Genomic DNA, 22,583 nt, shown 5'->3' with positions numbered 1-22,583 from the left:
AAATAACTTATTTTCACACACAGTATTGCAGACAGACACGCTCTCAACAAAAATACAGCTCCTGAAGATAAAGCTGTTGGTGTACATTTCTGAAAAGACTAAATATTTCATGACACTCAAAGTGAAATCACTCATGAGGTATTAATGTCAGCATGATATATAAGGTACGATACCTTGCTATCGTGACATACAGTATATCCAAGTGAAATGGTCTCAGGAACAAGAACACATGTAGGCTTGAATTTGTCCATAGGGAATTGATTGGATGGAAGTGGTTTGCTATTGGTGGATCTCATGTGAGTGACAGGTTGCCCCGCCCTCGTCATCAGAGAAGAGATGTCACTGCAAAAGGGAGGGGAATTTATTTTGATTCAAGATTACGAGCGCACATGGATTTAACAAAATAATGATGTGCATGGATAAATCATTTATAATAATTACTGCAGTATTCAATAAAAACAAGATCTGGCCATTTTGATTTCATGGTAATGATTTCAGTACCAGTGTAGTATTTAGGATACAGAATCACTGAACTTAAGCGTGTTGTGTTGCTTCTCTCTAACTTATATTGTTTGAGTGCATGTCTGAGACTGATAGGACACAATGTGTGTGGGAACACACACGGAAACTAAAAACTTAGTAGAAATGAGACTCTTCAGGATCAGGAATGAGGAAGCTGCTTTACAGACACACCTGTTTTACACACATCACTCAAACACAGAACCAAGAAACAGGAATCACCCTGAGTTCCCAGCAAACAAAAACATGTTCTTAGAATGTTTTGCTGACATTCCCATTAAGTTATGAAAACGTTACTTCTGAATGTTTTTTAAACATTGAAAACATCCAGTTTTTTTTCTTGATTTATGTGAATGTTAGAGGAACATTCCACTCTATCATTTTGGAAATGTTATGAAAACGTTATTTTGGAATATTTTTCGGAACATTCAAATTATCAGGTTGTTTTTACGTATTAAGAATGTTTCTTTCTTGGTTTATGTGAACGTTGTATATTTTCCATTGTATAATTTTGGAAATGTTATTAAATGTTTTCTGAACGTTCAAAACATGACAAAAGGATGGCCAGTCTATCATCGGGCTCACACACAGAGACTTATCGCTAATTTACCTCTGCTGTATGTCTTTGAACTGTGGTGGGAACTGGAGTACCCGGAGGAAACCCACACTGACACACAGAGAACCTGCTAACTCCTGGCTCAGCCAGGACTTGAACCAGGAACCTTCTGGCTGTGAGGTGACAGTGCTACCCACTGAGCCACTAAGCCACTGTGCTGCCCTGTTTATATTTATGTTTATATGAATTCAAGTGATAAAACTAGATAAAATGTAAGCAATTAATTTCTTACCGCCATATGTATGGATTTCAAAGTAGCAGAATTCACGTTTCCAGAGTGTTTAAATTTTTCTGGAGTATTAAGTAAGTGCATTAAATATTTGAATCCAAAAATAACAGATATGACTTTAAGATTCACATTTTACTGTAGTAGTACACTAAACTGTGTTAGAGTCTCTGTGAAGTACACAGTCCAAAACGAGCAAAGCTTACATTTTCTAAACCAAAAACACAACCCTACCAAGTTAAACAAGGGAAAAAAGAATGTGTTCAAACATACAACTAGGACAGCACACAAGTCAAATCTATCAAAACGTGGAAAACAACACAATAGAAAAAGAAAACACAAAATTGTGTTCTGTGAATATGAAGTGTTTCATATGGAGTTTCAAACATTGTTATTTTACAGTGATGCTGAAGACTGTAATATCTTGCAGATGATGCAAAAAAAGCATGGTGTCCTTTACAACTTCAGCACTTTCAAGTACAAGAATCACCTGAACAAACTGAAAAGACTTCTGAGGAAACCAACATGCCCACTGAGTCAAACAGTAACGGTCTCAAATGCAAAGAAGCTGCAAAAATATAAATAAATAAAAATGAATACTCTCAAACTGGACCAGGCAAAAACAGTCATGTGTACTGTTTTATGGTGTATAACTTTTACCTTAACACCTTTAACCTTATTATTTATTATTCTCAGGTTAGGTTGAGTCAATCAACTGGGTTTCTCACGTCGAGAGACACTGCTCAATCTGTATCTGCCTGGCCAGTCTTCTCATCCGTCTTTTATACTCAAACAGTTCACTGCTGATGTTAAATTCTTGCCTGTTGTCATCAGTTGGAGAGCTGCCAAGTCTTCCACAATCCTTTTAAGGTGTTTCTGACGTAGCCTGCGTTTTCTCCTGTTAGCTCTCCTCTTGGCTCTTCTACTTTGTGTCCGTCTCCTTTTTCGTCTGTAAAATATGCTTTATCTACAGCATTACAATTTCCTTGTATCTAATACATAAATGTTCTCTACTCTACATTACTTTAATATAAATTTTGTACTATACACTACAGTTTAATATTTCTTTTTAACATAAACATATACTGTAAGTAAAACAGCCATATATAAACTACTTCAACATGGTTAAGTATACATGCATACATAATAGCCATTAATATCATTCTTATACATAGTTTTCTTTTCTACATTACATCATTTCAATACATTTTTATGCATCATCACTAATTGGGTTACATAAAGCTACTACAAAGAAAAACAACTTTAAACAAAATAGAGTAATTGCATAATCATCATATTCATCAACAGTACATTGACAGTAAAGTTGCTAAGCTGCAGAACATCATTTCATTCAGTGAGGAAATTTATGTAGCCTACAGTACCTTCAACCACTAGGAATATTTTTTTTTACTATCCCCTAACCCCTTCTAAACTTGGCATTCATTTAGTTGACAAGATCTCAAAAACAGTCAATTTCTTAAAGTTTTAGAAAATAGAGAGCAAAATATTTATTTTACAGTTATTTTGTCTCATTTCCTCTTTTACATATGGAGTAGTTCTATAAATGTGCATTTTGTTACATAGTTGAAAATTCATAAACACGTTTACAACAAATTTAATAAACAATATGTGTTTCTGGCTTGAAGCTTTTCAAAAAATGAAATAAAATTAAAAAAAACTTAAAAAATAAATGTATGTACTTAATAGTGGAGTTTGAGGGATTTCATTTGATTTTTGGCCATTCAGACTTGCTAAACCTGATCGGATTTCAATCAGATATGCACAAAAATCGGATTTGGACTGATAGTCCGAACGAGGCTTAGGTAACACTTGAGTAAATAGTGATGCATTTTTTACGACCATCTTCTAAGTAAAAAAAGACAATTGCTCACATCTCACACATTAATGTTGTGATTAATAATTCATTAGTAATTCTTTATAATTTGTCATAATTGCCTGTTAGTTTTTAATGATTCCTATCTCATTCAGTAATTATTGATTACCTAATAAGGAACTATCTTGGTCCTAAATTTGATATGCACACTGAGTCCGAAATTCGGACGTGCGAAATGTTCGCACGTTAAAAAATAAATATGACCTCACGTTGTGTCAATCACGTTTACACACTGCCTCCGAAACTTTCGTCCGTCATAAACAATTCGGATCAGGTTCGATTTTCTGCGTTTTTCGCATCCATGCCACGCATTTTGAGAGACGTTTTGACAATTCAGAGCGTTCAGAGTTTGACAATTTCAAAATCCCCAATGCCATCTGACAAGTTGATTCATGTCTTCTACAGCACAAAGGAGTGGCACTGTATGACAAACAAAGTACGAAAATTTCAGACTCAGTGTGCAAAGGCCTTTACATTTCTGTCTCATCTGACCAGAGAAGCTTTTCCCATGTGGTTGAGGAGTCTTCCACATGCTGTTTGGTAAACTTCAAACATGTTTTCTTATTTCTTTAAGCAATGGCTTCTTTCTACCCACTCTTCCATAAACCCCTCTTTGTTTGACTTAAAGTGGTCCTATGGACAGATGTTTTCATTTCTAAAGTGGATCTTTCTAGCTCCTTCAGTGTTATCTTTGATATCTTTGTTGAATCTCTGATTAATGACCTCATTGCCCTGTTTATGAGTTCTGGTTGGTGACCTTCTCATTAATGGTGATTATTATTTTTTTTTTTTACCAAACCTGATCTACACTCCTCCAAATTTTTGTCTCTGATGTGTTTGGAGAGTTCCTTGGTCCACATGATTAGTGGTTTTGCAGACTAGGTATTGTCACATGCTCTGTGTCTGTCCTTGGACTTTTAAGTTGAAGTGTTTCCTGTGCTTTATGTTGTAGTTCTTTGTAGTTTTTCATGTTGATTTGTCTCCCCAGTTGTTTCTTGTTTCCTTGTTAAGCCTGTTTGCCCTTGTGTTTTCTTGTTCTTTGCTAGTCGTTGTTTCATGTGTTGTGACGAATCGTGTTCATGTCTTGGGTCTAAGGTTCCAGTCTTTTCGTATGGAGTTTTGTTATTAAAAGTGTGCGTGCAATTGGATTCTCTCTCTGCTTTGTCTCTCAACGATCGTTACAGAACGACTAGCCAAGAACCAGGAAACACAAGGGCTATATATACACACAAGGGCAAACAGGCTTAACAAGGAAACAAGAAACACCTGGGGAGACAAATCAACATGAAAAACTACAAAGAACTACAACATAAAGCACAGGAAACACTTCAACTTAAAAGTCCAAGGACAAACACAGAGCACATGTGACAGGTATACTAATACTGATACAATGTGACAGATCATGCAACACTTTGATTGCACACAGGTGAACATTAATTAACTAATTATGTGACTTCTGAAGTAATGCTGTGTTCACAGCACCACGTATTTACCGGAATCTTGAGATGACAACATGTAACGTTGTATTCGGGGCTGTTCTATCAATGCCTAAGTGAATCTACAGCGGTCAGGTGGCTTACAAGCTGTAATTGACCCTTCGCCAGGAGTTTGATTGACAAGCGATCTAACCAATCAGAAAGCCGAATCCGCCATTTTGTCCGACAAAGCAGTCAGGAGTTAGACGATTAACCTCGGTGGACTTAAACTTGAAAAATGGTGTGTACTGACATCTTACCACATTTGAAACAACATTCCTTCTCATGTTCATTCATGTTTATTTGATGCTATAAGTGGCATCAAGTGGCATGTTGTCAGTGTCCTCTTTGCTTCACGATGTATTTTTCACTGCGTGTGGCGTGACAGCGCCATGGCTTGTCGGACAAAGCAACAGTAACTAAGGGGGGGGGGGGGGGGCGGGTCTTTGCGAAGGGTCAATTACGAGATTTACAAGGACGTGAACTCTTTTTACGAGCCAGAATCTCGTAGTTACAGTAATTACGATATGACATGAACGCACCTTAACCCTTAATTGGTCCTTGAGGTCCAGCTGAACCCACTGAAAGATTCCTTCATTTTTAAAAACGGTTCTCTTCATCTCAGGGGTATGAGACTTTTCCTAAATAATCTATCTAAGTGCGCACACAAAATCTGGGCTTGATTTGGTTGTTAAAAAAAAAAAAAAAAAAAAAAATCACTGTTAAAGGTCCTTGGGGACCTTTTTATAGAAATTGGCAAATAAAATCAACAAAACTGGCATAAAACTTAAAATTTCTACATTTAAATAAAGGTCTGGTCCTAGACCATAAACACAAAGTGTTTAACAGAGGGCATTTTTGTAGAAATTGGCAAATAAAATCATCAAAACTGGCATAAATCTGAAAAATGTCCATACATAAATGAAGTACTAATATTAGAGCACAAAGGCAACATGGAACAAGCATGTTCACAAAATATATATATAAAAAAAATATTTATCATAGGTTGAAGCATCAAGACAAATGAAGTTGAAATGAGTCCCCATTGACCTCTATTGGATATATGTGGTCATTGCACATTCTTTCTTTAACTATAATTTCTAAAGTTTTTCCAAAAACCTGTAGATGGCAGTATTCTATCCCTAACACATAGAGCAATGTCCAAATACAATTTAGATTTAATTAAGTTCATTAAAGTGATTTCTTTCATTAAAAATCAATTTTTCATTAGCCAATTTATGGTGTGGTTAAGTAATTGTGCAGTAAATAGGTAAAAAACTTCAAAATATCCACAAAAACAGCATAAATGCATAGTTGAGAAGTAAATTTAAAAAGTGATATATAGTTTATCATATAAAAAAATGTATATTTCCTTATGCAATCGCTCTGTAAGTTTGGGATCTATCTGACTAAAACGTTAGTCCAATTAAGGGACAATTAAGGGTTAATGCTGCCTTCACGTGCTATCAGAAATTTGATAGTTCCCACTCCTGAAGTCGTGATTATGAGCTCATCGCACTCAAGTTTCGAAATGGGAGGGCATTAAATGTGCAATTTAAACCTAGGAAACTGTGCATGTGCATGTGAAGACAGCATAATTTGGTTGAACTAATTAAAAATGTTACTCTTCTAGGGATTTTATAGCACTGATATGCTGTGAATACACATGCACTCGTAACTTTTCAGTTTTTATTTTTGTTTTATAATTCGTATTATCCCATTCTTCTTTAACAATTTGAACCTACCACTAAAGTCCATTACATAAAATCCTTTTTTTTTTTTTATTATTTCCAACAAAACAGGAAAAACTTTCTCAAGGCTCTGGAAATGAATGTTATTTTAAATATTATGTGTAGAATCTCTCTTCAATCGACTCTGATTCACTGACACAGTTTCACTCTTGATCTACAATGATAAACCCAAAACCCAGGATAGAGCGGTTGAGTGAATGTGGTCTGGACTGTGTGGATGAGGCTCATTGTGTCTCCAGAGACACTGTAGAAGGACAAAATTCCTGCACTGTAATCCACATACACTCCTATTCTACAGCAGGACACTACAGGGAGATCAGTCTCTATCTTATTGTGAATGAATGAGAATCTGAAGGAAGAGCAGAACAAGCTCCAGGACTGATCATTATGTCCAAACCAACACTCATAACCCTCACCCTTCCTGCTGATGCTCTTATATGACACTGATATATACAGACCAAGGAGCCCACTCCACTCAATCTCCCAGTAACAGCGTCGATCACACACACTCTCTCTACACAACACCTGACACCAATAATCAAATCTGTCTGGATGATCAGGATACGACTGGACTTTGTTAGTTTCAGTAATCACTCTGTTCTTTTCAGACAGATGGAGGCGTTTATGTGCCGTGTTCAGATCCAGAGTGAGCCGATGGGTATCTGATGAAGATAAAACACGTCAGGAATTATGAAATCATGAATTATGAATCTGTTTGCTCTTTTAATGTTGCTGAACTCTTCATGTCTTTGTGTTCAATGTCTCAGTACAATTTACCAGATATCCTGTGCAAATCATTTAAATGATCAATTATAAATCTTTCATCATGTTTCTAAAATGTTCTTTGTTGGTTGATTGATTAGTGACTTACATTCTAGGAACTCGTTCCTGGTTTTGGGAACAATGCTGGTGAAAGTGACTGTGGAAATCAACAGACATGAAGAGTGTGATTATCATGTCAAGAGAAAATGATCCCTGCATCCGTTCCTAAGACATTTCTAATATGATCTTCTACATGATATGAGATGATGGAGGATCATTTCTGAGAGCAGATGAATCTCCAGGACTTTACCTCTGTCAGGGATCTTCTTCAGCTCCTCTTTGCAGAAATCCTCCAGTTTGTCTCTCAGCTGACGGACAGATTCTCTCACACCATCAAAAGAGGAGAGAGAACTGAAGGGCATGTTGAGTATGGATGTGCATTCAGGAAGTGCTGAGAGAGACTGGAAACTCTACAGAAAAAAAAAAAAAACAGTAGTGTAACCCCTTTGAACATTGACATTTTGTCAAAGTTGTGTAAAATTGTGTAAAATGAATTCATTTTTGTAGCATCTGGACCAGTCTGACACACAATTATTCATTATATTTAATGAATAATCCAGCAAACTCACCCACCTTGTCTATTGTTACGTTCCATGTATGTTTTGTATTGTATTTTGTTTTCTCCCTCTCATGTTATCTATCCATCGAGTTGTTTTAGGTTGATCTTATTGGACCGGAAGACCAGCAATCATCGTGATGTCATGACGCTCTGACGTCACGACCAGCGTTCTGCCAATCTGCGGGTTGCGGATTGTTTAAAGGGCTTTTGGCGGCGTCCATCTGCAGTGAGCGTTTGGGCCTCGGACCTCACTCACCTTTGTCGAGCCAGAAGCACTCAGCCAATCTACGTGTCTTTGAGCCGTTCACTTAGTCTGTGGTTTACTGAGACAGTATTCTGTGAGTTGTTTGATGCACTCGTGTAATAGTTAATCTGATGGAGTTAGAGCGTGATACAAGTTTCACGTATTCATTGTATGTGCGCATTCGTATGCTGGTGTGAAGTTAACCACTTGATTCGGTCTTGATTGGGAAATAATGATCCCTTTGTTATGTACAGCCCTACTCGGTGTTAATCTCAACCTTCTTGACAATTGTAGTGAATGACGGCTCGATTTGTTAGTTAGTGATTTATGTTAGTTAGTGTGGGGGGGGTGTTCGCCTCCATTGTACTTTTGGTTATTTATGTAGTGAGTTTAGTTAAGGCGTCGTATACGCCGAAGTTTTCGGTTTTGTTTCTACATTTTATTTTTGGTAGTTAGTTTAGGGGCGTGGGCGCTAGTTAATGGGGTTTTGTTTTGATTATTTCTTTTGTTTGGCGACACCCTCGTTTCTTTTCTTTCTTTTGAGTTTGTTTCTCTTGTATTGTCCTTTTCTCCACCCGTGTCAATAAAGATCGGGTTATTTTTGCAACCCTTGTTGTCCGGCCTGTTCTTCCTCACACTGCAACAGTTGCATCTCACCTAAATGTTGCGTTCATTCCATTTAACATCTGTAAACTCGTAACACTATGTATTAATCTAAACTCTCTGAATAAATGTTTTATTATTACCTAATCAAGATCGCATATACCATGTTTTGGTATCTATGAATTCCTATTTTAATTATCTGAATGATCATTTATATTTTATGTTGATACCTATGCAACTTATTAATATTAAAATAATTTTTAACTACGTCTACCTAGTGTGTTATGTGTCTGCAAATGTGTTCACAACACAATAACACCCTACTTGAGGCAAAAAAGCAGCGATACATGGCTGAACTGAACTGCAAGCAATTGTTTTATTTACAAATTGTTGAGTACATATACAGTGCATCTGGAAAGTATTCACAGTGCACTTTTTTCCACATTTTGTTACAGTCTTATTCCAAAAGGGATCAAATTCATTATTTTCCTCAAAATTCTACAAACAATACCCCATAATGACAACGTGAAAGAAGTTTGTTTGAAGTCTTTGCAAATTTATTAAAAATAACAAATGAAATAAAAGAAAAAGTATTCACAGCCTTTGCTCAATACTTTGTTAAAGCACCTTTGGCACCAATTACAGCCTCAAGTCTTTTTTAGTACGATGCTACAAGATAGGTTGGGCACACCTATTTTTGGGCAGTTTCTCCCATTCTTCTTTGCAGGACCTCTCAAGCTCTATCAGATTGGATGGGGAGTGTCGGTGCACAGCCATTTTCAGATCTCTCCAGGGATGTTCAATCTGGTTCAAGTCTGGGCTCTGGCTGGGCCATTCAAGGACATTCAAAGAGTTGTCCTGTAGCCACTCCTTTGTTATCTTGGCTGTGTGCTTAGGATCGTTGTCCTGTTGGTAGATGAACCTTTGCCACAGTTTGTGGTCCAGAGCGTTTTGGAGCAGGTTTTCATCAAAGATGTCGCTGTACTTTGCTGCATCCTTCTTTCCCTCGATCCTGACTAGTGTCCCAGTTCCTGCCGTTGAAAAACATCCCCACAGCATGATGCTGCCACCACCATGCTTCACTGATGGGATTGGTCAGGTGATGAGCGGTGCCTGGTTTCCTCCAGACATGACACTTGCTATTCAGGCCAAAGAGTTCAATCTTTGTTTCATCAGACCAGAGAATTTTGTTTCTCATTGTCTGAGAGTCCTTCATGTGCCTTTTACTGAGGAGTGGCTTCAGTCTGTCCACTCTACCATACAGGCCTGATTGGTGGAGTGCTGCAGAGATGGTTGTTCTTCTGGAAGGTTCTGCTCTCTCCACAGAGAAACACTGGAGCTCTGTCAGAATGACCATCAGGTTTTTGGTCACCTCCCTTACTAAGGCCCTTCTCCCCTGATCGCTCAGTTTGGCCGGGCGACCTGCTCTAGGAAGAGTCCTGGTGGTTACAAACTTCTTCCATCCTTCCGACCTTGTTAACTTTGTGACATCATAACTTTTGAACAATGATGAATTTTCTGTTCAGACATTTATGTGTGGCTCAGTCCAAAGATCGGGAATCTATGGCAGCCCTATGAACAGACCATAGGAAAATGAAGAAAAATTGGCACACTCGTATTGATGGTAATGACTAGGGGTGCTTCTCAATACTCAAAAATCGAAGCTTCCTCATTTCCTTGCTCCTACATCCTCCAGCCTGTGACCCGGAAACCAACCGAACTCAGCCATCTTGAAGGACATCTCAATTATCTAATTGCACCACAAGGAGGCGAGGAACGAGGAGTAAGGAAGCTTTCAGATGAGCTATGAGCGAGGATACACAGGTGTATCCTTTGCAGAAGTCTTTCTCGTTGAAAAACTTGACGCATGTATACATTGTCCTCCCCATTGATATATGTCACAATAATTTAAATGTATTCTTTACTTTTGCAGTTTAAATAAACTTTACATCTCACATATTTCAATGGGCCATCTTGCATTATTAATATTTATTGTGATTTTCTTAAATAACCAAACTTTAACAACATAAGGGCAGATACCTTGAGCGCAGCTGATGATGCTTTGAAGTGACGCTTTAGGGATCTTCGAGGGATATACACTGCCCTCCAAAAGTTTGGAAACACCCCTGGCAAAATGTGGTTTTGGACGATATCAGCATAAATCCTCAATTTTTTTGTGCAAATACATTACAGTAACTTGACATTATCATTGAAGACCAGCAATAATAATTATCATTTTGATTACATAATAATGGCAATATATACATGTCAAAGTCAGACATGCCCCTTTGCCAGCTGTGATGCCTGGCTAACTTGGCCCAGGTTTTCAAAAGATTTTTAGAGACTTCAGGAGGCTTAGAGTAATATAGCAAGTCAATGTTTGAATAAACTGACAGCTTGGATGCCCAGATTATCCAGAGCTGTAATAGCTGCTAATAGTGGATATTTTGATGAATCGAAAATTTAAGTTTTTTCTATGTATAAACTGTTTATGTAATAAAATATGTTTTCGTAGTTTGTGTTGTCCCTTATCAGTGCAAAATTATCACAAATTAAAAAGGATTCATGCCAATAGTGTCCAAAGCCCCACTTTCCTAGGGCGTTTCCAAACTTTTGGAGGGCAGTGTATATATGTGATGCGATCTGTGAAAACCCGTCGGATGTCAAAATGGAACATTTTCAGTAGTCAAAAAATAGGTCAAATGTCATTTTTTTGGTCAAAATTGGGTTTTCATTAAATTATTCTATACATCTTGTCTATCATCTCTGAAAACATCTTGGCAAAATTTGCCATTTAAGTGCAAAAAAAAATAGCGATTTATAGTGGCAAGCTGAAAAGACTGTCTTTCTCTAACTTTACTGTTTAAGAACACACCCAGCGGAGGTTAAAAAAAAATACTCGGCCATAGCTTTCCCTCTCTTAACACTACAAAGACAGTTCACCTATCAAAGCAAACCACATAACATGTAGAATGAAGGTGTATTAATGCAAATTTCCCACCAGTCCTGTATAAACTACAGCACGCAAAGATTTTTTCTCTAATACAATGTTATCGTGAGAACAACGGAGCTAAAATGAACACACATGTTCTAATTATGTGTTTTTTAGAGGTTGAATTCAAATCAGATACTGCCAAACTGCCCATACTACTTCTGAATAGGATGTCTACTTCATAAAATTTATGAAAATATGGAAATATATGGTTCAGATAACTCAGTTAAATGGAGGCGCCCTTAAATGGTCAGATATGGAGCTTGGGTGTCATCTAGTGAAAAAGTTTGGTACTGCGCACAAACAAAATCTTACTGAAAGCTCATTTTTGAAATATTTCAACCTAAAATTTAGAATGTTGAGATTTTTGGCTTTTATTTTCTTGCAGTTTAAGAGTACAACACGCTTTGTAATATATTATTATAAAATATAAACAATTAAACTTCTATAACTTTTTTTTAATTTCAATTTCATAATTTATTTCACTTCTACAATCTGTGTCTTCTTTAAAACAAGACCAACAGTAGGTCTACAGGGAACGAGACTTTGCGTTTGCTTCACGCTATGGGGGAACGTCCATGTGACGTTCGGTGTTGAAAGCCAAATGTCAACAAATTCCAATCCTATTGGCCGGCGACAGCCCATGACGTAATAGGGCGCGACTCTGGAAGTATAAAAGGCGCGCCTAGCGAAACAGCCAGCATCTTAACTTGTCTTGAGGGACTGTTCAGCAGGCAGCCCAGAGCATGGCAAGGAAACGCAGAGTCTCATTCCCTGTTCTCAGGGAACTATGGTTACATACGTAACCTGAGACGTTCCCTTTCGAAAGGGAACTCAACTCTGCGTTTGCTTCACGCTATGGGGAACGGTATACCCACGCCGCCATGCTTGAGGGCAGTGCAAGCCAGGAAACGGCTAAGAAACATAGGAATGGTTCCAAAGGAAACCAGAAGCAGCTCACCCTAGGGTCGCACAAGGCTGTCAGTGACATCATTCCCTATGGCCAAACAGCCCAAGCTAAGCCTAAAAGAGGCTCTCCGTAGAGAGCCTACCCAGGCTCTTGCTCCGGCTTCTGGGACCAAACAATTCCAAAGGAAAGTGGTCCCTTCAAGGGAATGTGGCCGGGAGACCGAAAGGAACCCCCAGCCAGTCACTAGAGGGGAAAAATATCACCCTCACTGCCACCAGGGAGGCCAACCAACTCAGTGTCCTAGCCAACCCTGTCTGGATCACAGAATCTCAAAAACGCATTCTTCAGAGAAGAGAGCAAGTAGGAGCGACTGCAAAGGGGCAGTAGGAAACTCAAACCCACGCGTAGAGACGGGCATCCTGGAGAGCAGAACTCAGCTGAAAGCTATAAACCCTCATATTGAGGGGAGTAAAATCCGCTCAATCCTAGGATCTACTCAGCGCCTGCTTATTTGCACTGAGGAGAGCTGTGTGCTTAGGGAACTAGGCACAATTATGCAGACAACCCTAGTAGGGAAGTACTGGAAGTATAAAAGGCGCGCGTGGGGCCACCTTGGAGACCTCTCTTGCTACTGCAAGAAACCATGACTAGCATACCACAAGAAGGACTGTGATAGTGCCCACATAACCGTCCACCTAACACAATCCAACGAGCAGTGTACTCGGTCTAAAGGAACCTTTTCACTCTTAAACAAGATTCTTGCATTGAGCCACACAGTGCTTGAACATCCACCCAATACAATCCAACGAGCAGTGTACTTGGGAAAGAACCCTTAACCTCTAAACATGAGGGGTACAACAAACGCCACCTACTGCTAAAGAAGGCCCCAGCGGCCTATAACCTCAGCAGAAACGCAGCATCAGCTCGTGACAGTGTTTGAGGCACCAACAAGGATGATTAACTTACCCAAAGGAGGTTAAAACAACCCCTAGGGCCCTGGCCAACCAGAAATCAAGTCATGACAGACTAATAATTAACAAAAAGAATTATGCTATCACAAACGCTAGTATGTCCCTAAGACAATAGCGAAAGTCTAGTGGTTGTAATCACCCAAAGTTGTAATCACCCAAAAACCCAGACTCCAGGAGGCTAATGTATACAAAACCTGAATTAAGCAAATAAACCAACCTGAAAGGTCAACCATATTAAAAAGTACTCAGCAGTTACTTCATTTCTACTGAAGGAGTACACAATTGAACTCCAACATAATACATGGGAGGCCGATAGAGCCTACCCTCAGTAGACACGTGGCATCAGCAAGTGGTGACCATACTACCATACCACTTAAGCCATGCACATTATTCAAATCAATAATATTCCACTAAACCTCATGAGACCTACCAAGGCCTCCTCAAGGAGGTGGTGCATGGCTCAAAGCAGTAATGGCCATATACAAGCATTATGCCAGCATGTCATCTGAGAAAGGAGGCCTTGAGGGGCCTACCAAACTTTTATAAGTTTTTTTATTTCACTTTCATAATTTATTTCATTTATGTTTGGATAGTGCATTTTCATGTCTATGCGAAAAAGCGGTGACAGTTATTTAAACCTGTTTTTCTCAAAATTTCATTTCTGAAAATCAGAGCGATCAGCCGAATTCAGATAACCATAACGTTTGTTACCGACAAGCTATGAAAGAAGTAAAAACAGATTTGGAAAAGATCTCGAATCCTTTCATATGGTATTGAAACCTGTGATTGGTAAAATTTCACCATGTGATGGGTTTTTGCAGATCACATCACATATATATAATTTCCCTTGCAGTAATTTTGAGTGGCTCAATAACATGATATGCATATCGTGCTATTGAGACACTCAAAATTACTGCAAGGGAAATTCCTTCACCTTGACAGCCGTCAGGGTAAATGCTATAAGTGTTGCCTCAGACATTGGGTATAGCCAGCTAAGGTTTCTTAGTTGACATTGCTTAAAATTCCACATGAAAAATGCTTAAGAAGTGGCTCACAAAAAAATAATACACACTATTTTTTTTTTAAAGTAAATCCAGCAACTTAATTTTTACAGTGAGGATCTTGCTCAAGTCCACTACACTGTTCTTCTATATTACAGTTACCTGTAATAAATGGATGTGATCCTGTGTGTGTGAAAGCTGCTCCAGCTCAGCGTCTCTCCTCTTCAGATCACTGATCTCCTGCTCCAGTCGCTCTAGAAGTCCTTCAGCTCGACTCACTGCAGTCTTTTCCTGATCTCTGATCCGCTGTGTGGCCTCAGAGCAGCTTCTCTCAATGGAGCGGATGAGCTCAGTGAAGATCCTCTCACTGTCCTCCACTGCTGTCTGTGCAGAGCGCTGTTAGGACACACATCAAAAGCAGCTCTTGTAACTGACATAGAAGTCATTAAATACCTTTAATAAGAAACTGCTTATAAAAAAGCTGTTTCTTTTATTATGAAAGGAAAACAGTGCAACTCGCAAGGAAAATGTCTGCACCACATTTGGAGTTAAAGAGTGTTCTACATTTCTGATGATTATTAAAGTTAATCTATTCATCTTAAGTTACAGAAGATATTACAAGATTAAGTTCTCCTTTATTAATAATTAGCCAATGAAGTAATTTTTTGCATTTGTTTCAGATGTGAATGATGTGGATTCTATTGTGTGGAAAGGAGCAATATCTAAAGACTAGTTTTGCTGTTAAAGTGAATTTAATTCTGTGAAAATTCTTTGATAAGTTACAAAAACAATATTTATTCTTATTTGTTTGTTTATATTCTTTGTATTTAGTTCTCACTGCATTTTAAGTTGGATGGTTATCCTGATGGTGAACCATTCAATAAACTGTCATCAGACAGTCTTTGTGCTCGTGAAATTACTGAGGGGAGCTACAGCTCTTACTGGTCCCTCACAGTCTGCAGTGTGAGACTCCTGAAACTCACCTTATGAGACTCCAAAGCCTCTCTCAGCTGCTGAAGATCTTTCTCTCTCTGCTGGATCCTCTGCTGAGGCATCCTTTGCGTAGCCTTTAACCCTTTCTTGAGAACAAATGAATAACAGTAAATCTCACATAAAACTGTCACAAAATCATAGTGTGATTGATGTATGTATCCATTTAGATATTTGATTATTCTGGGTATCCAGTACTTTCAATTATTCGCTCATTAGGGGCCCGGTATCGCATAAAGAATTCACATCGGCCAATTTGTGTTCTCACAGACACAAATTTGTTGATTCTGATTCTTAGGCACAATCCCAATTCTATTTTATACCCCTTCGCCCTTCCCCTTGAAACAGAGTAGCAAGGTGTAGGGGTGAAGATATACCCCTAAGAAATGGGACACCACTACTACACCATTACACACGTCATCATACCTAGTTTCTTTTATTAGTGTCCTGTAACATCTAACCAGTATGAACAGCAATGAAGTGCACATATCAACAGAAATCAGTCGAACCACTCCATGCTCATACAAAAATCCAGTTTTCTTAGTCACGATACTGCAACTTGCTAAGTCAGTGATAGACAGAAATCAAAAGGTCCCACATGATGTGCTACATGCTCCTTTCATTGAGCCTTTAGTGTGACCTATCCTGACGCAGATTTGCGGAAATGCACCCTCTCACTATCCAGGGTTCTCGCGGATCCTTAAAAAGTCTTAAATTAGATTTTTAGGCCATAAAAAGTCTTATTTTTACTTATGAGAGGTCTTAAATTTTAGATGACAATTTGACTTAGACATAACTAAATCATTTACCAAATTAAAATATCTAATTAGCTTAAATATTATTTTTATTTTATTTTGCTTTATGGATTTGCTTGTTCACGTGACAATTTGCGGGCCTCGCTGCATTTACTACAGCATATAACGTCTGTCTCCTGCACATGAAAGGAAGAGAATGGGTAAATGTCAGTTCAGTAACCGTTGTAAGCTCATTATTTGTTTGCTACAACAGTTAAATGAATAATAAATTAACATATTGTCGATAGTTTGTTTTTCTTCACTTCGCCAACGAAAATTTCAAAATGAAGAACAGAAGAACAGTCTCTGTGCAACAGTATATATACTGACTGAATCTGCGTTTTGAACGAATCGGTTGTTTCTGAATAAATCAGACAAACAAATTGGTTGAATGAATGACTCGCTCATTAAGACAGTGACCCCCTACTGGCAGTTTAGTTTCATATTTAAAGTACATTTTAATTAAAGGAACACTCCACTTTTTTTGAAAATAAGCTAATTTTCCAACTCCCCTTGAGTTAAACAGTTGAGTTTTACCATTTTCAAATCGTAACAGTCATCAGGAAGTTGAGCCTTCTTCAGTTTCTTCACCATTTCAGCCAGAATGGTGTTTTTAGCTAAAGCAGGTCTTGGACTGAAGGTCTGTCTGCACTGAGGACAGCTGTAGACTCTCTTCTGATCCTCCTCATCCCAGCAGACTGTAATACAGCTCTTACAGTAACTGTGTCCACAGGGAATGGTCACTGGATCCTTCAGGACATCCATACACACTGCACACCTCAACTCATCCTGATAAATTCTGGCTTCTGACATTTTACTGCACAAAAACAGAAAGAGACACAAACAGCTCAATTATACTTAGTTTCAGTTTCACTGAGAAGTTTCCTGCTTCTGTTTGAATGCAAAACAGGTTTGTATGCAAGTCTGACAGATGATATTATGAAATGAGATATTAGATACAGCCACTCTTACTCTGATTATGTACTTAATGTCTGATGCCTAAAATGGGGTTTGATCTCCTCTTGACACATCAAGCAGAAAAGCTTATACTAAAATCTAGACATATCTCTTAGGAATACGACGAGAGGGCTGGAAAATGTTTAGCACATCAGTTGCTTCAGATGGCTGCCAATCAGTACATTTTGAAGGTTAGTGATGAGCAAGGTCTAAAACACAGAGATCATATGGAAATAAATTCATGCTTTCATCGATACTATGCTGCCCTTTACACCTCAGAGCCACTAGATAATAAATCTGTCCTAGATTATTTTTTTCATAGTTTGGATATCTCCAGGTTAGATCCAGAACTGGCTGCCAAACTAGAGAATATTTCGTTAGAAGAGATCACAGAAGCAATTATAAGTATGAAATGTGGCAAAGGGCCAGATGGCTTTCCATAAAAGTTCTTCAAAAAAAAATAAAAGAAATAATAATAATAAGTGAGATATTCTTGTCTCTTTGCTCCTCACTGTATTCAAAGAATCACTTTCCTCAAATTCTCTTCCCCAACTATGCGTGAAGTGACCATCTCTCTTATTTTGAAGAAAGATAAGAATCCCTCTCAGTGCAGCTCATATCAGCCAGTCTCTCTCCTAAACACAGATGTTAAGATTTTGGCAAAACTTTTTGGCCCGACATCTTGAGGTGCTCATGCCCTCCTTAATTTCATCAGACCAGCCAGGCTCATGAAGAATTGGTACTCTTCTTTTGATATCGCTCGCTACTGAAAAGGCCTTTGATTGGATGAAGTGGGACTAACTTTTTTACACTCAAGGAAAATTTGGGTTTGGCCATAATTTTAGATCAAAATTCAATAGAGTGTAAAGGCTCGCTTTATGCAGACGATTTGTTACTGTAATTATCAGATCCTTTACCAGTTCTCCCTAAATCACTGAATATATTGGAAAGATTTGGTAAAATATCTGGCTACAAAATAAATCTTCAAAAAAGTGAGCTAATGCCAATCAATACAGCTGCCACACATAATTCGATTCCTTTTAAAGTTACTACAGAAAAGATACTATATTTGGGATTCTGGGCTACATAATCATAAGGACCTCTACAAAGCTGTGGTCTGAAACTAGATATTAAATGTTGGGATCTGCTGCCCCTTTCTTTGAGGGGACGAATCAATAATATTAAGATTATATTAAACTCCCTGTAAAGTCATTTTAAAGTATGTGTTCTGAGTTTGTCACACTGCAGAAAAATGTGTTATTAACCACCCAGCCAAATTTGAATGATTAAAAAAAAAATCAATATCTTACTACATCTTATGAGTGGTCTTTAACTGCGTAAAGTAAAGTGATGAAAACAAAGTATTCTTCTAAACATCTAAAAAACTTTATAATGTGGTCATAATATTTATGTGGTCTTTGTCTGCTTTAAGTAAAGTAACACAAGTTAATTCTTCTTTTAAACAGCCATAAGATATCATGAAGTGTTTATATGACATTTCCCTTAAAGTAAAATCAAAGTTGTGAAGAAAAGTACAAAGGAACAATATCTTCACAATGCAAATCATGTCATGTGTAAAAAAAAAATTACTTTCAATGGTTCACTGTTACTTTGTTCATATTTAAGTGTTTCCTATGAAGGCCAAAAAATAGTTTCTTTATTCTGTTGAACACAAAAGAATATATTTTATTGAAAGCTGATAATCAAACACCCATAGTAGGACAGAAATATACTATGGAAGTCAATGGCTACCGTTAACTGTTTGGTTACCAACATTCTTTAAAACATCTTCTTCTGTGTTCAGCAGAATAAAGAAATTCACACAGGTTTGGATCAACTTGAGGGTGAGTAAATGATGACCGAATTTGTATATTTGGGTGAACTATCCCTTTAAACTCAATGAAAACTCTTTTACGTTTAAAACAATACCATATGTTTAAGCTGATTTGCACATATGGAACACATTTTCTAAGTATTGCAATTAAAATGTTCAAAGCAAATAAAAAATGTTTAAATCAAATGTCTTATAATCACTTCATGATATCTTATAGCTGTTTAAAAGAACTTTTGTTACTTTACTTAAAGCAGACAAAAACCACTTATAAATATTATGACCACATCATAAAGCTTTTTAAAAGTTTTTGTCATTTCATGAGATGATGCAACACATTATAATGTTGTTTATAAGACATTATGCGTGTATTATAACGCATTTAGAATTCCCTTATAATGCGTTATAAATGCAGGCTTCACCTGGTGTTATAATGCAAGATATAACCACAAATAGGTATTATAATGTATTGTAACTGTTGTTATAATTATTTGTAAGATGATACAACAAATTATAATGTTGTTTATAAGGCATTATGCATTATAACACATTAAGAATACCCTTATAATGCATTATAAATACAGGCTTCATAGAAAGTGCTACCTATAAAAAAAATTTGATGGCGTGCCCACCAAAATGAACGTGGGGCTATATCTCTGCAACGCTTAGGCATATTCTGACCAAATTTGGTACGTTATCACAAGCATAACCTGAGGCTACATGCTGCAATTCGGCCCCGCGCCACCTACTGGACCGCAGATATGAAAAATTGCTATTTTTACTTATAACTTCTGAATGGTTTGCCCAAAAATCAAAAAGTGGTCAAAGTGGTCTCTTTAGATTCAGGGAGGCATGCCAAATTGAACAATATCCAATTTTCCCATATCGGTCATTTTGTGCATTGGCCATTTTGTAAAAAAGAAAAAAAATGCTGTATTTTACAAGCACATGAACGTATCATTATGAAACATGGTATGGGTCATTGGCATAATGCCCTGAAGGAGTCTAAAAAAAAGTTTCGGGCCAGCACCACCCAGTGGTGAAAAAAATTATTTACACGCATATAACTTTGGACATGGTTGACTTATTTACAAGGGATTCATCTCCTTAGATTCCTGAATCCTTGCCAATTCCAACGATACCAAACACGCTAGGTTTCGCCTTGGTTAGTGGTTAGTGCAACGTTGTGATTTAGCGTTTAAACAACTTTCACAAATATCTTTAAATCTGTTAGTCCGATCGAGACTAAACTAACGTAGGAAAATGGAAAACATAGGTCGTTGGCGAAATGCTAAAAAAATTGCATGACTTTGATGGCATTTTTCAATTGTCAAACTTTTTATAGCCGTCAAAGTCATGCATGGGTAATTTTTTAGCATTTCGCCAACGACCTATGTTTTCCATTTTCCTACGTTAGTTTAGTCTCGATCGGACTAACAGATTTAAAGATATTTGTGAAAGTCAAACTTTTTATAGTAATTGGCAAAAAAATGCCGTCAAAGTCATGCATGGGTAATTTTTTTATGTGCTTATAAATATAAATATCTGTAACTCCTAAACAAAATTTGATATTTTCACCAATGGGCATCATGGGCGTACTCTGAGGACACATAAAAAAAAAATTAAAAAAAAAAAAAAAAAAAAAATCGGAATTGTGTCACTTGGTGATACTGTAATTGAACAAAACATGAAATTGACACTAACTACAATACAGTATTATATAAATTGCTATATGCCAGCCAGATTTTTTTAATAAACACGTGTGCTGATTGGATGATTTACAACATAATGTTGTCTACAAACATGCACTAAATGTTCAAATAAGTTTTATAAATTAAACCTCACATTTCAACCTTTGAATCATTTTGAAGAAACAGGAGTCAAAATAAAAAAAATGATTAAAGGATTAGTCCACTTTTAAATAAACTTTTCCTGATAATTTACTCACTCCCATGTCATCCAAGATGTTCATGTCTTTCTTTCTTCAGTCGAAAAGAAATTTTTGATGAAAACATTCCAGGATTTTTCTCCATATAGTGGATTTCAACGTCTACCAACAGGTTGAAGGTCAAAATTACAGTTTCAGTGCAGCTTCAAAGAGCTTTAAACGATACCAGATGAGGAATAAGGGTCTTATCTAGCGAAACAATCGGCTCATTTTCGAAAGTTTAGTTTTTTTTCCGTAAGGTGAATAGGGAAGGCGTGGGACATTCAGCGTAAGCGTTTTGAAGAATGCGTAAACGGAAAGTACGTTCAAGGCGATATTTTGTGTTTATAAAGCATAGTTGTATTTTTTTTTTTTTCGAAAATGACCGATCGTTTCGCTAGATAAGACCCTTATTCGTCGTCTGGTATCGTTTAAAGCCCTTTGAAGCTGCACTGAAACGTTCAACCTGTTGGTAGCCTTTGAAATCCACTATATGGAGAAAAATCCTGGAATGTTTTCCTCAAAAACCTTAAATTCTTTTCGACTGACGAAAGAAAGACATGAACATCTTAGGTTAAAATTCCAGCCAGTTAATCCAATGAAGAAACAAAATAGTAAATTTAGATTATGTTAGCTTACTTGTGTGTAGAAAAGTTCAGACTGCGGTAACGTTGGTTTTTATATTCACACATTCGGACTTTTGCCCTCAATAACTTCCTTACGGCGTGTTCAAAAATGTTCGTATGAGATTATTATTATTATTACCTCCATGTGTAACTATCATCTACTATTCTGTTTTCTTTTAGAGTCGATGTCTTTCAAATGCGAAAAAAACATTGCTCTCCATGGGCGGTGATGAGGTCAGCGATATCCAAGGGACAGTCTACAAATTACACGACATGTTTTGTCTAATTCATGATACATTTGCTTGGCATGATGTTTCAGGATTCAAAACTGAATATCTGTATTTCACACGACACAAACTTTACAAAAGAAGTTAAGACAAACATAAAAAAGACAAACACACATTTGTCCTTGTCCATCATTGCTGAGTCAAAGAAAAATCACTGAAAAACTGATCTTGAACTGCTGTTTTGAGTTTAGACAGACAGATAGAACCTTTTAAACTTCTCTTGTATCTATATATATATATATATTCAATATATATTATTGCACCAAAAATTATTTACATAATTATAATATCTCACACATAACAGCTTTACTATTTATGGCACATCCTGCCCTCTTTGTTTGATCATGCTATTTCATGGGGCTTTCTGAAAAAATATTTTCTCCCCTTCTGTGTCTGAACTACCTAGTGAATCCACATCTCTCTCTTCATTATCAGTCTCTTCCTGACAGTCTGTTTCAGCTGCCACAGCAGGACTGAAGCTTGGAAATAGATTATTCAAATTAACTGGATAGCTGAGCATACAGGTTGACTGCTAGGGTTGTGTATTTTGACAAGTGAAAAAAACCTCCCTTCTCATAATTATTTCTG

At 37.2% G+C, this 22,583-nt stretch overlaps 1 protein-coding gene across 4 annotated transcripts; it reads right to left on the bottom strand.

The window, feature by feature from the left end:
• Positions 1-1,705: 1,705 nt before the first annotated feature.
• On the bottom strand, positions 1,706-22,036 carry LOC127511164 (tripartite motif-containing protein 16-like protein). 4 transcript variants are annotated; one of them, XR_007929848.1, is made up of 8 exons: positions 21,722-22,033; positions 16,905-17,184; positions 15,567-15,662; positions 14,746-14,979; positions 7,554-7,713; positions 7,353-7,400; positions 2,022-7,143; positions 1,706-1,929 (listed from the first exon to the last, which is right to left on the bottom strand). XR_007929848.1 is itself a non-coding variant. In XM_051891828.1 (7 exons), the coding sequence occupies exons 2-7, from the start codon at positions 17,178-17,180 to the stop codon at positions 6,611-6,613; spliced, it is 1,347 nt and encodes a 448-aa protein (XP_051747788.1). In that variant the 5' UTR covers positions 17,181-17,184; positions 21,848-22,036; the 3' UTR covers positions 1,706-6,610. The 4 variants fall into 4 exon arrangements, 3 of the variants coding, with proteins under 3 accessions (XP_051747788.1, XP_051747786.1, XP_051747787.1); XM_051891828.1 differs by having other exon boundaries at positions 1,706-7,143; positions 21,848-22,036; XM_051891826.1 differs by having other exon boundaries at positions 1,706-7,143.
• Positions 22,037-22,583: the final 547 nt, after the last annotated feature.

The sequence above is a fragment of the Ctenopharyngodon idella genome, chromosome 4, assembly GCF_019924925.1.
Source record: "Ctenopharyngodon idella isolate HZGC_01 chromosome 4, HZGC01, whole genome shotgun sequence".
Taxonomy (NCBI): Eukaryota; Metazoa; Chordata; class Actinopteri; order Cypriniformes; family Xenocyprididae; genus Ctenopharyngodon; species Ctenopharyngodon idella.
The sequence above is the reverse complement of the archived record's forward strand: the minus strand, read 5'-3'. Positions and strand labels throughout refer to the sequence as shown.